Consider the following 17,097-nt stretch of genomic DNA (forward strand, 5'->3'; position numbering starts at 1 on the left):
CCATAAAAGGACTTTCCAGATTTGAGTTGGAATTCCACTAAATCAAATTGGGAATAACTGGCATCTTGACAATAATAAGTCTTCCTATCCTCAAACAATGAATATCTCTCCATTTATTTACTTCTTTGATTTTGTTCGTCGGAGTTTTATAGTTTTCCTTGTATAAATCTTATACATACTTTGTTAGATTTATACGTAAGTATTCAGCTTTTTTGGTGCTAAGTTAGTGTTATTTATCAATCCACTTTTAAATTTCTGAAGGAAATTGAGAATGGTGTAGAAAACAAAATAGATTCCATTGCAAAGAATCACCTGTACCTTCCTTAAATCAGGAATCAATTATGAAAAATGCAGAAATAGAAGTTTCACCTCAGAATCGATAGGATTTTCTGTAACTAAATCAGTGACAAAGGAAATAGAAGTAGGACACTCTAGAATTGATTCCTCCAGTGTGCCAAAAGGATGCATTTTTGAAGACAATTATTACAAAGATTATTACCCCTGGGGATACAGTATTACAGTTATATGAATAGTGTTGTGTTGATCTATTTGCATATTTGGTGAGTCTATAGTTATAGGCACTCTAAACTTCTGTAGGTCCCTACCATTTGTACTTTGATTTCTCAGGGTTTTGGTTTTTTGTTTTTGTTTTTTTAAGATTTTATTTATTTAGTTAGTTTAGAGAGAGAACGGGTGGGGGCAGGCAGAGGAAGGAAGAGAGAATCCCAAGCAGAGTCTATGCTGAGTGTGGCGCCTGATGTGGACCTCATAGTTACAACCTTGAGATCATGACCTGAGCTGAAACCAAGAGTCAGACTCTTAACCAACTGAGCCACCCAGGTGCCCCAGTTTTTTTTTCCCTTAAAGGAAATTTGTTAAATTTCACCTGAGGAACCCATAGGTTATAATAAATAAGAAAAGGAAATTTAAACATTTTAATATACATATGTAAATCTTTTATGTAACAGAAAGTTCTTTAAGAATCCTCATGAAAGGAGCACCTGGGTGGCTCGGTGGGTTAGGCCTCTGCCTTCGGCTCCGGTCACAATCTCAGGGTCCTGGGATCGAGCCCCACATCGGGCTCTCTGCTCAGCAGGGAGCCTACTTCCCCACCCTCCTCTCTCTCTCTGCCTGCTGCTCTGCCTACTTGTGATCTCTGCCTGTCAAATAAATAAATAAAATCTTAAAAAAATGTTTTATTGCACGGATCAAATAAAGTTAAACTTCGTAAAGTCCATTGTTATAATCAACACAGTAAAATCCTATAAAAATTGGGGCCCTAATCATTCTGAATTAGTAAAACATTTGAATTCTAGAATCTGTTTTTAATTCAGATACTCATTACTTTCAGGTATACAGCTAATAAAATATTTCATAGTAGACATTCTGTCACACCAGTAACATCAGATTATCCTCAGAAGCCCTCAGCTTTTTAAGTGTTGGTGGATTCAACACGCTCTCTGTACTTCATAAATTGTCAGAGGGCAAACTTTTTTCTGGAAGGCTGAAGTATCACAAACTCTGAATCAGTGGTGCACAATTAAAGGAGATTTTGCAAATATTTTATAACCAGTACTACTATCAGTCTGAAATGTCATGCTACTGAGCAAAGGAGGTTTAGGATACAAAAATTAAGGTTTTTTTTAAAGCATATTCATAGTCACAGATACATAAGGAAATTATAGACTGCTCAAAAAATAGACATAGTTTGGATTTCTTTCTAAAGTTATTTATAAGAATTCTAAAAAGAAAAATTTTTTCCTTATGTGATAAGCCTTCTTTGCTTAAAAAAGTGATTCTTTTAAATAAACATCCAATATTTTTCAAAAATAGAAACAAAAATTTTCATTTAACTCTCAAGCCTGTTAGTTCTATAATTTGCTCTTATTATGTCAGATATTCAGGTTTACTTTTTGTTGTTTTATGCTAGTATCCTAAAAGAATAAATTCTTATCTCCTTGTGTGAGAAATTCAATATAGATTGATTTATGAAAATAATAACTTGCTGGTAGAATATTATGAGCACCCTGTCATATTACAAAATTACTAGTATTTTGTTTATTAATGATGAAGGCAAAAAAGAAAATAGAACATAATGAGAACAGACAGCTGTATTACACTTGGATTATAAGCAGCTTAAGTAATAGAATCACATGTCGATTGTGGTGCCAATAATAAAGCACCTGCAATGGCTCACTTGGACTTCTGCCACTGTAACCAGCTAAAATCAATAGGACGGATTAGGTACTCTGGCAAGGAGAATGTCCCAAATGTTGATTTCCTACTTACCTTTACAAATAGGAAATTAATACCAGACAAAACATAACGTGATTTCCAAAACAATTTCATGTGGCTAATCTAATCCCATTAGAAGTAGGTCATTTTAGAGACATCACCAGCAGAAAATTCTCTGATTCCAGTTGCCTTGCTGGCTGATAATAAAGACACCATCATAAACTTTGGGGGATTTGGTTGTTTGATTTTATTCATATGGGATCAGGTGCTCAGTCTATTACATGCAGGCTGGTTCTCAAGCAAAACTTTTAATTTATATTGACTTGGATTTCAATAAAGGTAATATATGTTTATGAGGGATTTTGAGATTGTAATATAATTTTCTTTGGTAGTCTTTTTCTTTTTATCTTTTTTTTAAAGATTTTATTTATTTATTTATTTATTTGTCAGAGAGAGAAAGAGTATGCACAAGCAGGCAGAGTGGCAGGCAGAGGTGGAGAGAGAAGTAGGCTCCCTGCTGAGCAAGGAGCCCGATGTGGGACTCAATCCCAGGATCCTGACCTGAGCTGAAGGCAGCAGCTTAACCGACTGAGCCACCCAGGCGTCCCAAGTCTTTTTCAATAAGAAATTCAAATGAGGGTAAAGATATGATTTACAATAAGTTTTATCTTTTAGGAACTCTTTTTTTTTTTTTTAAAGAAATAAACCAAATATGGAAAAGCACTCTTAGTTAAATAATATTAATTGGCAAAATAGTATTACGTTTTAGGATTGTCGGGCTTAGATGGCTCCATGTGTAAAAATATGGTTCATTCAGGAGCACTTGGGTGTCTCAGTTGGTTAAGTGTCCAACTCTTGGTTTTGGCTCAGGTCATGATCTCATAGGTCCTGGGATCGAGCCCCACATCAACCCACGTGGCAGTCTCCATGCTCAGCAAGGAGTCTGCTTGAAGATTCTCTCCCTTTACCCTTCCCCCCATTCACACACCCCTCTGTCTCAAATAAATAAATCTTAAAAAACTATATGGTTCACTCAGTGAACTCCAGTTTTTCTGTATTTCCTTTATTTTCTGAATCCTATCCTATACTTATCCATATAAAATTCTACAGAAAATGTATCCATGTAATTCAGTAAGGAAAAGAACATAAAGAAGCATGCGTGGGAGGTTTTTGTGGGACAGACCTAGATCTGGCTCCTGTTACTCATTTCCCCCAGCACTTGTTCTTGTGGTCTGACCTCTGTCATATGGCTACACCTAACTGCAGGGGTGTCTTGAAAACATAATCTAATTATATACTACTCACTGTGTGATGGCAATAACTTTATAGAGTGTCATTTCCAAATTAGAAAGAAAGCATTAAATAATTAATGATACATCATTACCAATGGAAAGATTCTATTATGGTGTACAAGTCCCCTTCAATATGTATATATTTATAAAAGTAATGTATATTTCTAATTTTGTTTATATTTTCTTTGTCTAATTAACCCTACAAAAAGAAGGGAAGATTTGTGGTTTAGTGGAAAAGACATGAGAGTTTAAAGTCAGACAGCACATGTTTGAATCCTGACTTCATCATTTACTGGCCAAGTGACTTTTAAGTTATTTAACCTTTCTGAGCATCCTGTTTTCTCTTTTATGAAATAGAGATAGTATCATTGTATTATTTTAAGGATCAAATATAAAGTAGGTAGTATAATATCTGGCACAAAGCATAGGGACTCAGTGACAGCTTTGGTAATTTTTTTTTGGATGTTTTAAATTCAAAATATATTATCTTTCTTATACAGGAACACCAGATGCATTCTCCCAGTTACTCACCTGCCCGTATTGTGATAGAGGCTATAAACGTTTTACCTCTCTGAAAGAACACATTAAATATCGCCATGAAAAGAATGAAGATAATTTTAGTTGCTCCCTGTGCAGTTACACCTTTGCGTACAGAACCCAACTTGAACGTCACATGACATCACATAAATCAGGAAGAGATCAAGTAAGTGAAAGCAACCATCCGTACAAGGCAAGGGTTTTAATATACTTAAAAGGATGTAGTAGAAAGCATCTTATCTACAGCCTTACAAGAATAAGTGATTATTTGAATTATCTGGTCATTTCTGAGTTATAAAGTACATGTGAACACTATTGTTGAGGTCCCTAAGTTTTTTTATTCTTTTTCAGATAAGGTCCTTTTTTGTAAATTTAATTATTTTGCTTATACCGTAACAAATATTTCCCTGAAGTTTAAAACTAGATTTCAAAGTGCATTCTACCAAAATGCTCAGTGTAGGAAAAATAAATACTGGTTTCATAAACCATATGACTAAGTACTTACCAAATTGAGAGGAAAGTCAAATAATAAAAGTTAATTTTCTGGGAACCAAAGACTACTTTATTTATTCTCAGTGTAAGTTACTGTGTTCTATTTACTGTAGGAAGGGAAGTTGCTTCCTTTAAGAATCTGAAGTTTAGATTCTAAACATTCTTATATTGAAGACTCATTTTTCACATGGTTTGTTCTATCCCTATGTCATGTTGCCTCAATTTCTAGTGTATAAAATAAGACTATTCTTCTAGAAGTTAACGTTTGAATGGTTGGCTTTGTACTTAAGGATTAAAGGCCAAGAAGCTCTTGCCAATTGCCCTTCTTTTGGAAGATCCTGATAAGTATCAACTCTAAACAATCAGATTAATATCAACATGACGCTAACTTTAAAAATCAGAGAAATGTTCAGCTGCACAGTGTATTTTAAGTGTATGTGTTATTGTTGTGGCACATGTCCAGTTTCTTGTATCAAAGGATTATGACTATCTATAAATGCAAATCTGTGAGAATTCTGCCCTATGTATGTACCTCATATAGTCCTGTATCTCACAGAGCACAAGTTAGACCCTTTCTAAGATGATGGCTAAACCAAACAAAAAAAAATACAGCAGAAACAAAATCTTCAAGCAGGGTCAACCTATCTTCTCAGGACCTTGACAACAACACTCACAAAATCACAAAATAAAGGGGTAGAAGGATGGCAATCAGGAAGTATAGAACCACGATTTCCTTAGATAGGTTAGTGGGTAAGTCCATGAGGGAACACTTGAAGTTGGCAAGAATACCAAAAGAAGGAAGAAATTGATACAGAGAAGGAACTCCTGAAGACAAAGACCATCTGTCCCTATGCAACTCTTATTAGGGATGATGCTTTTTCCATCTGACTACAGTACAGCCAAGCTTTGGGAAAAGAGCCCTATTTGTGTGACATTTGGGGAGCAGGCACCAACTGCACCTGTTGTCCCCAAATCCTGTCTCAGAAATGATCTGCAAAGCGCAGGTGGAGCTAATGGTGAAAACAAGAGATGCCATTATAGAAAGAAATCATAAGATCAACGATGAGCATAAGAGCCAATTTTGTGGTGATTTTTCAGATGAGTGAAAGGCAGTAGGTTTTATATAAAGTATGTGATCAGGCAAAAGTCAGAAAGGAGCTGTGGTTAATATGGGGACCAAAAATGTGAGGAAATATGATTGGGATGTCTTAGAAACAATTTAGGTTATGGGGCAGCAAACTTGAGTTTGAAAACCATGCCATGGCTTAAAGATAAGCATTTCCATGTATTATTAATTTATTCATTAAACAAACATCTGTGTTTCTATTACATCAGAACCTGTTCTGTGTTCAGAACCTGCTCAGTGTTAAAAGGCACAATAGTGAAAAAGATAGGCAAAGATCAAGAAAGTGGGGAGCATATATTAGCAGATGATGTAAAATATAAGAAAAGAGATAGTATGAAGAAAAAAAAAAAGCAGAAGGTAGAAAGTGAAGAAAGCTGCTATTTTTTTAAGGAGAGAGAGACCTTTCTAAGAATGGACATCTGAACAAAGACCCAAAGGAAAGGAAGCAGCCAGTCATAGGATGATTAGGGTAGGTTGTTCCAGTCAAAGGGAACAGAGGGAAACATGAAAAGGCCTTGAGGCAGAAGCCTGCCCAGCATCCCCAAAGGATAGCAAGGAAGCCAGTATGAATAAAGGGGAGAAAGATAGGTGAGGCCAGGAAGTATTTGGGGCTGGATGATATTCCCCATTGTATAGACCCTGGTAGAGACTTTTTATTTTATTCTACAGTGTGACAGGGAAACCTTTGAAGGTTACTGAATTTTGTCTTTATTTTTTGATTATTTTTAAGGGAACACTGGCTGTTGGGTAGAAATTAGATCAAGAAAGATAAGAATGGAAGCAGGGAGACCATTTGGAAGCTATTGCTATAATCCAGGCCTAATGTGATGGTGGCTTTGAAATCACTGGTAGTGACTGACAGGACACTGACGAATGTTAGATACAGAGTATATTCAGGTGGCTTGCTGATGGAGTGAGTAAGGGAGTTAAAGAGAGGAATCAAGGATTACTCCATAGTTTGGGGCTGAAGCAATAATCAGATAAGTGATGGTGTCCTTCACAAAGACAGGAAACACCAGAGGAAGGCCTGACTCTCAAAAGGGAAATTAAGAGCTCGGTGTTAATCATGTTAAGTTTCACATGCCCATTTCTTTCTGACTGGTGGTATCAAGGACTCAATTGGTTCTCAGAGTCTGGAGTTAAGGGGAGGGGTCTAGAGATACACTATTGAGAGTTTTCACCATATATTTGGTGCCTACATCCATCGGTTTGGATGAAGCAGGATACATAGTAAGTACTCATTCTCTTTCCTTCCTGTATGGAAAACAAAAGAAGGGAGATTCCAGCTAGAGGAGCATGAAGCAAGTCGTACTTGAGTTAAGCCTTTGAAGTATGGCTAGAATCTTAATAATCAAAATTATAGGGAAACATAACCAAAAAATAAGAAATAGTATAAACTAAAGCAAGGAGATAGAGTAGTCTATGTACAAAAAACTGAGACTCACTGAGTGACTGAGGCATGAACTTCTTCCAGGGAACTGGTAAAGAATCAGCCTGGAAACTCAGGTAACCTCAGAATGTATAGACTCAGAATCTGTATTCAGGGGTTCATGGGGGGAGCCTTTGGAGGGTTATGAGCAATTTATGGTTTATGAGGTTTATGATAGAACTCAGTTCAAGCAGTGCTTTTGTACAATTAATCTAATGAACAAAAAAAATCAGAAACAGACTCACACAGAGAACATACTGGTGGTTGCCAAAGGAGAGGGAGGGAGGTGGGCACACTGGGTAAAAGGGAGTGGGAGGTCCAGGCTTCCAGTTATAGAGTGAATAAATCATGGGGATGAAAGGTACAGCATTGAGAAGCTAGTCAAAGGCGTTGTGATAGTGTTTTATGGTGACAGATGGTAGACACTTGTGATGAGCATAGCGTAACATACGGACTTATTGACTCACTATGTTCTATGCTGAAACTAATGTAACACTGTATATCAATTAGACCTGACTGGGAAACATTTCATAATAATAAATAAATTTAATGATGGATAAAGAAAAGTAAATAAATAAAGTAATGGAAACTTTACTTTCTGGAAAAGTAAAATCTAAAGTAAAAAAAAAAAAATACAAATTTTTTTAAATTTTTTACTCTGGAATAAAAAAATACAATACCTGGAAAAAAAATCTAAGAGTGCAAAATATATTTGAAATACATAAAAGTGAGAATTTGATAAACCAGACAGAAAGCTATTATAATACTCCATGTTTGGATGAAAAGATGGAGGTATTTTTTAAAATTCATCAGATTAAAGTACATTTTGGAAGTACCAAGCATCTAAGAGATAGGATAAACTACTGGAAAAAGCCAGGCTACAGAAGGGATAATCTCTAGTTTCTAGTAATGTATATACTATCTTACTTGTGCTAAATACTATATTACTCAATAAAGCATGATTCTAATGCTCTAAATTAGCAAGTGGAGATTTTTCTTTATGTCCAAATTCTGATCCTACTATCACCCTTCTTTTTGGTGCAGTATTCCAAGTGTTAGATTTTTGTGACTGACTCAATTTGAAGCCTTTGAGAAGCAGAATTCATCAAAATGCTTTTAGCAGATTGGCTATTCTTTTACGTCCAAAGCTTTTTTGCCTTGTAATTAAAATATCAATTCTTTCCTACAGAGACATGTGACACAATCTGGTGGTAATCGTAAATTCAAGTGCACTGAATGTGGAAAAGCTTTCAAATACAAACATCATCTAAAAGAGCACTTAAGAATCCACAGTGGTAAATATTTCTTTTCTGTCTACACCTTGAATATTATAGCATATATGGTAATAAATAAATTTGTTGTATTGTGATCTACACACATGGTCAGAAACTTTGCTTTTCTTGTAGAATGAAGACTAACCTGGAGAAATTTTTTATTTATAAATCATATTTTATTGGAATCTTGATCTTTAACTAAAGCATAATAAGCTAATATAATATGACATACTTCTCCAATTTTTTAATCAGAATATATATTATATATATTATATATATTTTTTTAATATAAAATAAGAAGTGCAACCTCCTTGAGCTTTCTGATGAATACTAATTCCATTGCCTCTTTTGCACAGTTAACAAGGGAGTGAAAAAGGATATAGAGGTACAATTTGTACAAGAAAGTAAAAAGGCCAAGATGTTCTTTACCTGAAAGAAATAGAAGTGAGTCAGGGTGATGCAGAGTCACCCTGAAAATTTTAAGGAAAAATTTAAAGCATCGAAAATTTTAAAGAAAATATGTTTACCTACCATTTCACCTTTCTATTCCACATCCTTTTCTAAATTTTACTTACAAAATGATATTATCTGAGAAAAATATGTCTGTTTTAGAAACTTAGAAACAAAAAGAGCTGTATTTGCAGGTCTTAGGGCTTTACTTCAAAAGCTATAACAAAAACTCCATAGCATCTCACATTGCACTGTGACATCCATTCATCTGATTAATTTTGGTATGTTATTTTAGATTTATTTTATTTTTTTAAAGATTTTATTTATTTATTTGACAGGCAGAGATCACAAGTAGGCAGAGAAGCAGACAGAGTGAAGGAAGCAGGCTCCCCACTGAGCAGAGTCCGATGTGGGGCTCGATCCCAGGACCCTGGGATCATGACCTGAGCTGAAGGCAGAGGCTTTAACCCACTGAGCCACCCAGGCACCCCTTGTTATTTTAGATTTATTAAATAGTAGTGAAAAATAACTCTTTTCTAATTAATGAGAAATGATGGCTGTCTGCACGTGACTTATTTTGTGGAAATGATTGTATTGACATTTACATCTTATAAACATCCTACAAAAAGAGTACAACGGGTGGCTTTGTGAAGGGTGACTAGTAATATCTGTGTTTTATTTTCGAACTACATTTCTAGCCGCTTCACTGTCTTGTTTGTTGAGGGCTAATAAGGTTAAAGTTACCAATTTATTTAAACCAAGATTCTTGCAAAAACATTTATTTATTTGCACACTTAAATGTTCCTGGAAATGAGAAGTTGTCTTTTGCAGTTTGCCACAAAATCCTATTTCTTTTCTTAGCTCCTGGGCTATCAAAAAAATTTTCATCAAGAATATATTTTTAATGACCTGCTTTCTTATTACAGATGATTTGAAGTTGTTGATAGAGATAGAGCTAGTTCAAGAGCATTTTCTTAAATGTTGAGATTGGAGTAGAGGAGGGAAAATAAAATTTAGAGTAAGATTCATGTACAAAATGAGTCATATGGTCCTATTGCAGTTTTAGAGGCTGTGGATCTGTCAGAGCTGCAGAGGGTACAGAATTGGGAAGCATGCATCACTCCAGGGATTGCAATGCAAGGCAGAAACAGGAAGTTGGTATTGCAAAATTCTGCGTTGATATTCAAAAATCCATCTCAGTCAAGTAGTAGGTAGGAAGCTACTGTCTATAGTACAGACAGAAAGTGTGCAAGAGCTCCAAGCTTGTTAGCAGTACACTGCTGCTGCTGCTGCTGAAGTAGCTGGTGCGAATCAGGTCACATCACGGAACACAGGGCATCACTTTACTCTGCACTGTCCATCCATTATGTATTTACATGATAGTCTTGTCCTTAAGGATATGTAATGTGAAACTGTATACCTCTAATACAGCAAGAAATTTTAATTTTAAAATGTATTAGGAAAATAAAGTTAAGGAAGTAACACAGGCATGAAGTAAACGTGAAGTAAAATGGATATACTGTGAAATGCCAAGCACATGCTGGAAGCAGACCACACATTAGACTCTCAAGGTTTAGGAAATCAGAAAACTGTGATCAATAACCATGACCCAGATTGTCTGCAAGTAAAAGGAATTAGTCGCTAGGAAAAGTACAACTCTGCCCACTACGAAGACCATAGAAAAACAAAATGCATTTTATATCATTTTCCAAAGTATCCTTAAAATAGTACAGCAGAAAAATTGATAGAGTTTTCTTTTTAAAGTAAGATTCTCCATGGACGCCTGGGTGGCTCAGTCAGTTAAGTGGCTGCCTTTGGCTTAAATGATCAGGTCAGGATCTCAGCGTCCTGGGATCAAGTCCCTCACCAGGCTCCTTATTCATCGGGGAGTCTGCTTCTCCCTCTGCCTTCTTCTCCCCCTGCTTGTGGTCTCTCTCCCTCTCTCTCTGACAATTAAACAAAAACCTTAAAAAAATAAAAATAAAATAAGAGTCTCCAGTAGGAAGCCAGTGCTATTTCACCAAAATGCAATTCAGAAAAAGTATTTCTCCAGAGTAGCTGCTCTGATGGCCTGGTTTATTCCAAAGGAAGAGTTCTTGAGTCGGGGCTTCTCAGTGTCATCCCAGGATGGTACCAGTCTATAAGCTTTTTTGAGACTGGTTCTTGAAGTGCTACGTACAGAAATCACAAGTAATTTAGAAACTAGCAGATGAAGAAAAAACTGTGACAATTTTATTATATTTTATACAATATTGATCTTACAGTAGGTTGGAAATTAAAAAAAAAAAAAAATGGAGGGGGGCGGATAAAAATGTCCTTCACTGCAGATTTGAAAGAGCTGTTTAGAGTCTCAAATAATGGATGAGCTTCATATCCTTCAAGAAACCTCTGTAATCTTTCTTTGTTAGCTCACTTTCTAATCAGGGTCTTCAAATTATACTCCATAAAATTACCTGGATTGTTGCTATCTTCCAACACCACTAAAATGAGCCGTATGCAGAGTCATGTGTTTTAGCCATCATCTGAATTTCTCATGTGGGACCTGAGCTATGATGAGGAGCAGGTCACCTCACCTCCACTCAGAGGTGAGACAAAAAAGGCTCCTGCTCCCGGGCTTTGATCCTCCCCAGAAAATAACCTGAGTTTGTTCCATGGCCCTATGAACTTTAGCCTGGAAAGTTTTTACATCAGATGCAACCAAACGTCCACCTCAGCCATTACAAAAAAGAAATCGGTCTTCATAGGACATCAGACTTCTTACAGCACAACTTCACCTCATTCAACAGTTGCTAGATAGACAGATTAGGCGAGGTACTCTATGTATAAACCATTAAGCTATGAAGTTAGAAACAAGGGGTTTTCCAACAAACTTAGTAGATTTGGCTATAGAACAACTGCTCCACTTCTTTCTGGTAATGATAAAATACCAGGTAATCCCCAACCATAATACTGACAAGTAGCATTTATTGCATATTTAACTGTGGACAGCCCCATTCTAGTTATTTGTGTACATTAACTCATACAGTCTCAACGATAGCCCTCTGAGGTAGATGCTATTATTTCCTCCCTTTCTACTGATGAGAAAATGGAGGTTCAGAGAGCTTAATTAACCTATCCAGAGTCACTCAGCTAGTCCATGGAAAAACCAGGGCCTCGGTGTAGGTATCCTGACTCCAAAGCTGTTACCTTAGCCACTGTGCTCCTCTGTCTCCCTGTTTGTAAAGATAAAAATAATCTGTGGGGCCCCTGGGTGACTTGGTCAGTTAAGTGTATGCCTGCTTCCTGCTCAGCAGGGAGTCTGCTTCTCCCTCTCCCTCTGCCCCTCCCCACCACTCCTGCTGTCTCTCTCTCCCTCTCTCAAATAAATAAAATCTTTTTTAAAAATAATCTATATCATAAATTCTTATTTTCCAAGTGTCTCTAACAAGAGAACAAACATATAGCTCATCTAAAAATGTTATGCAAGAATTTAAAATGTTAAAATAGAAATACTAGAACACATCCATTGTTTTACACCCCTCCCTCAGAAATTTACCTGGTACATTTGAGTATTGAATCATATTTCAGGCATCCCCTTGGAAAGATACTGATAAGCTGGAGAATTTCCAGAGATGAGTTAACAAGTGGGTAAGTGAGAAGGGTTCTAAAAACTATGTCCAATAAGGAATCTTTGAAGGACCTGGGTATATTTAAGAAGGGAAGTGTAAGGATACGGATGACAGCTCTTCACAGGCTAGGGCAGGAAATTGGGCCTAATAAAAGGTGAATTCTGGCTTAGTACTCAACCTGTATATCCATAGAATTACTTTTTAAAAGAATCACTAACATCTATTGAGACCACACAGAGTTTTGCTGTATTATGTCATGTAACTGCTACAACAATCCAGTAAGGATGTATCTACATTTATTTATACACCAAAACACTGAGACTCGGAAGATTAAGAAAATAGTAAGAGGCACTTGGGGGACTCAGTCATTTGAGCATCTAACTCTTGTTTTCAGCTCAGGTCATGATCTCAGAGTCATGAGATTGAACCCCGCTTTGGGCTCCATATACTCCCTGCGAGTCTGCTTACGATTCTCTCTCTTTCTCCTTCTTCTCTCCCCCCACTCCTGCCCCCACTTCTCTCAAAATAAATAAGTAAATAAGTCTTTTAAAAAACTCATGGCAGAACCAGGTTTTGAACCCAAATTCATGCTTCCCGGCAGAAACAAACTAGACCATCTTCCATAGGGCTGTCCAGCAGGTAATAACCTACTTTTAATAAAGGAACTTAAGCAAGAGGCTAGCTAAAGTCCAGGATGATATAAAATGAACTCTTACTGTACAAGAGGGCCTCTTAGATCCCTTCCAGTTCTAATATCTGATTATACTTCTAGAAAATATAACTCACCTTTTAAAAATTGTGCAATACTGAAATTACATTAGAAGAACTTACATTCTCACTGCTTTCATTTTCATTCTTAAAAAGAACAGAGGAAAGAAAGAGCTTTATCTTGATATTGAGTAGATAAATAGTATCACCATATTCCATAAGTTTGCAATTAGCCATCCATTCATCCAAAAAAGGCTTGTTCAGCATTTTTGTAACCTACACTTCAATGGATAGAAGGCATAAATGGCACACAAGACTCAAGTTCCTACCTTATTGAAACTGATAGTCTTTAACCTATAAATTATAAATGAATGAACTATATATATAAATTAAAATTAAGATGTGAAATTAGGGTTGTCTGAAAGTATTCCACTTGGCTCCATGCTTCTCAAAATTTTCTACCGAAGTATACCTAATAGCTGACAAGGATAAATGCCTTCTCTCCCAGGTCTAGGGAAGCAACTTGACATAAGCCTCTACAAGCAAGGAGCTTCTTTGACATTGTGGATTTTTCCTAACAAGTCACATGAATTTTGTCTTTTTCTCCATGGTATAATCTGTGTTTTAATATTAAAATGTTTTAAATTACTGTAACCACTCTCACTAAAACTGAAACTACAAGAAAGCTTTACATACCCACTAGAACATTGCCTTCTAGCTCCAGGAGTGCATACCTCCCAGTTTAACAAGCCAAGACTGATAGCAATACCTCGTATGGAAAGTTTTCTGCCCACTGAAAAAGATGTTTTCAAGGAAACCTTAAAAGCTTTTGGGTATGGGAAGGAAGTATTCATACTTGTTAAGTCTTATATAAAGGAAATTTTATTTACTTTTCTTTCCTGTAACATTAATTTATCCTGAAGATGGTTAAGTATAGTGAAATGTAGAAAAATTACATAGGTGGTAAAATAGGATAAGAAAAAAAAATTAACTTGAATGAGTAGATGTACATTTGACCCTTGAACAATGCAGGGTATGGGAGCTGGCCTTTCATGTGGTCAAAACTCCACGTATAACTTTTGACTCCCCAAAAACTTAACTACTAATAGCCTACTGATGACCATAAGCCTTACCTATAACAGAAAGTCAATTCATACATGTTTTTATGTTATATGTATTACATACTGCATTCTTACAATACAGTAAGCAAGAGAAAAGGGTATTCAGACTCATGAGGAAAAGAAAATACATTTACAGTACTGTAGGATATTTATCAAAAAACTTCTACGGGTTAAGTTAACCCATACAGTTCAAACCCATGTTATTCAAGGGTCAGCTGTAATTCTTTTTAGCATTTGAGAATTATTTGAAGTTTTAAAGGTTAGCAAGAATATTATACACATGTGCTAAGAAGATGCCCTTATGGGCTAGCACGTGTACTACAGATGAGGGTTTTGCTAGTCTTTATAACATTTCTGTCAGTTTTCAACTTACAATCAATATTCTAAATTGAAACTGTTTAAGGACAATGTGGACACATAACTTGTATGTAATAATTCAGTGAATATAATTTTTTGTTGTTCAGGAGAGAAGCCATATGAATGCCCAAACTGCAAGAAACGTTTTTCCCATTCTGGTTCCTATAGCTCACACATAAGCAGTAAGAAATGCATCAGCTTGATGCCTGTGAATGGGCGACCAAGAACAGGACTCAAGACGCCTCAGTGTTCCTCACCATCTCTTTCGGCATCACCGGGCAGTCCCACGCGACCACAGATACGGCAGAAGTTAGAGAATAAGCCCCTTCAAGAGCAACTTTCTATAAACCAAATTAAAACTGAACCTGTGGATTATGAATTCAAACCCATAGTGGTTGCTTCAGGAATCAACTGTTCAGCCCCTTTACAGAATGGGGTTTTTAGTGGTGGTGGCCCGTTACAGGCGACCAGTTCTCCTCAGGGTGTGGTGCAAGCTGTTGTTCTGCCAACAGTTGGTTTGGTGTCTCCCATAAGTATCAATTTAAGTGATATTCAGAATGTACTTAAAGTGGCAGTGGATGGTAATGTAATAAGGCAAGTTTTGGAGAATAATCAAGCCAATCTTGCATCCAAAGAACAAGAAACAATCAGTGCTTCATCCATACAGCAAGGTGGCCATTCTGTTATTTCCGCCATCAGTCTTCCTTTGGTTGATCAAGATGGAACAACCAAAATCATCATTAACTACAGTCTTGAGCAGCCTAGCCAACTTCAGGTTGTTCCTCAGAATTTAAAAAAAGAAAATCCAGTCCCCACAAACAGCTGCAAAAGTGAAAAGTTACCAGAAGATCTTACTGTTAAATCAGAGAAGGACAAAAGCTTTGAAGGAGGAGCGAACGATAGCACTTGCCTTCTGTGTGACGAATGTCCAGGAGATATTAATGCACTTCCAGAATTAAAGCACTATGACCTAAAGCAGCCTACTCAGCCTCCTCCACTCCCTGCCCCAGAAGCTGAGAAGCCCGAGTCCTCTGTTTCATCTGGTGGAGATGGCAATCTGTCTCCCAGTCAGCCACCTTTAAAGAACCTTTTGTCTCTTCTGAAAGCTTATTATGCTTTGAACGCACAACCAAGTGCAGAAGAGCTCTCAAAGATTGCTGACTCAGTAAACCTACCCCTGGATGTAGTAAAAAAGTGGTTTGAAAAGATGCAGGCTGGACAGATTTCAGTGCAGTCTTCTGAACCATCTTCTCCTGAACCCAGCAAAGGAAATATCCCTGCAAAGAATGATGAGCAGCCTCAATCTACAAATACAAATGAGCCCCCGGAAGGCACAGTAAATCTACAAAGTCCCCTGAAGATGACTAACTCTCCAGTTTTACCAGCGGGATCCACCGTCAATGGTTCCAGAAGTAGTCCATCATCCCCATCACCTCTAAACCTTTCCTCCTCCAGAAACACACAGGGTTACTTGTACACAGCAGAAGCCGCACAGGAAGAGCCACAAGTAGAACCTCTTGATCTTTCACTACCAAAGCAACAGGGAGAATTATTAGAAAGGTCAACGATCACTAGTGTTTACCAGAACAGTGTTTATTCTGTCCAGGAAGAACCCTTGAACTTGTCTTGCGCAAAAAAGGAGCCACAAAAGGACAGTTGTGTTACAGACTCAGAACCAGTTGTAAATGTAATCCCACCAAGTGCCAACCCCATAAATATTGCTATACCTACAGTCACTGCCCAATTACCAACGATCGTGGCCATTGCTGACCAGAACAGTGTTCCATGCTTGCGAGCACTAGCTGCCAATAAGCAGACTATTCTGATTCCCCAGGTGGCTTACACGTACTCGACTACAGTCAGCCCTGCAGTCCAGGAACCACCCTTGAAAGTGATCCAGCCAAATGGGAATCAGGTAAAGAAAAGGACCCTATGCCAAAGCTATTTGCTAACATGCTAGTTTGACTCCTTTGGGTGAAATTTTTCGAATAAAACCAGTCTATTTGGAGTCAAGCATGTTGTTAAAAGTTTTTTTGAAAGGAAATAGATTTGCCTTAACTTTCGTAGCATCACACCTTCAGTTTCTTACTAATCCCAAGTATGGTTATCAACTACCATTGTGCTATTCTCCTGGGGAAATGAGAAGTCTTAGCTAAAGACTTGACTATCTGAAGCTTGAGACATTAAAGAAAAATTGGAATATTCACCAATTAAATTTCTGTTTCTAGAGTTATATTCCCCAAATGAGTAACAGCTTCTGCTGTATCATCAATACATGGAAATACATTCCCATTCACAGACCTGTCACACTAGCAAAACTGAGCTATTACTTTTTATGCGTTAGCATCTATATTTATTAAAGGCTTTGATTAAACAAGAATTAAGTATACAACGAGCTCATCTAGTGAATTTGCTGATCACTTTACGAGCTGTAAACTAAGACAGCTTTCAGTCATAATTTATATACA

At 36.9% G+C, this 17,097-nt stretch overlaps 1 protein-coding gene across 11 annotated transcripts in view; it reads left to right on the forward strand.

Moving 5' to 3' along the window:
* The window catches only part of ZEB1 (zinc finger E-box binding homeobox 1), a 192,099-nt gene that overhangs the window by 170,765 nt on the left and 4,237 nt on the right, over positions 1-17,097 (forward strand). For 7 of the 11 annotated variants that reach the window (XM_059184209.1, XM_059184203.1, XM_059184207.1 and 4 more), the window contains 2 exons: positions 8,301-8,406; positions 14,737-16,544. In XM_059184209.1, coding sequence (XP_059040192.1) covers positions 8,301-8,406; positions 14,737-16,544 — 1,914 coding nt within the window. Of the gene's footprint in view, positions 1-4,027; positions 4,231-8,300; positions 8,407-14,736; positions 16,545-17,097 lie in introns of all 11 variants that reach the window. The other 4 variants (XM_059184198.1, XM_059184200.1, XM_059184199.1 and 1 more) reach the window with 1 other exon arrangement.

The sequence above is a fragment of the Mustela lutreola genome, chromosome 8, assembly GCF_030435805.1.
Source record: "Mustela lutreola isolate mMusLut2 chromosome 8, mMusLut2.pri, whole genome shotgun sequence".
NCBI lineage: Eukaryota > Metazoa > Chordata > Mammalia > Carnivora > Mustelidae > Mustela > Mustela lutreola.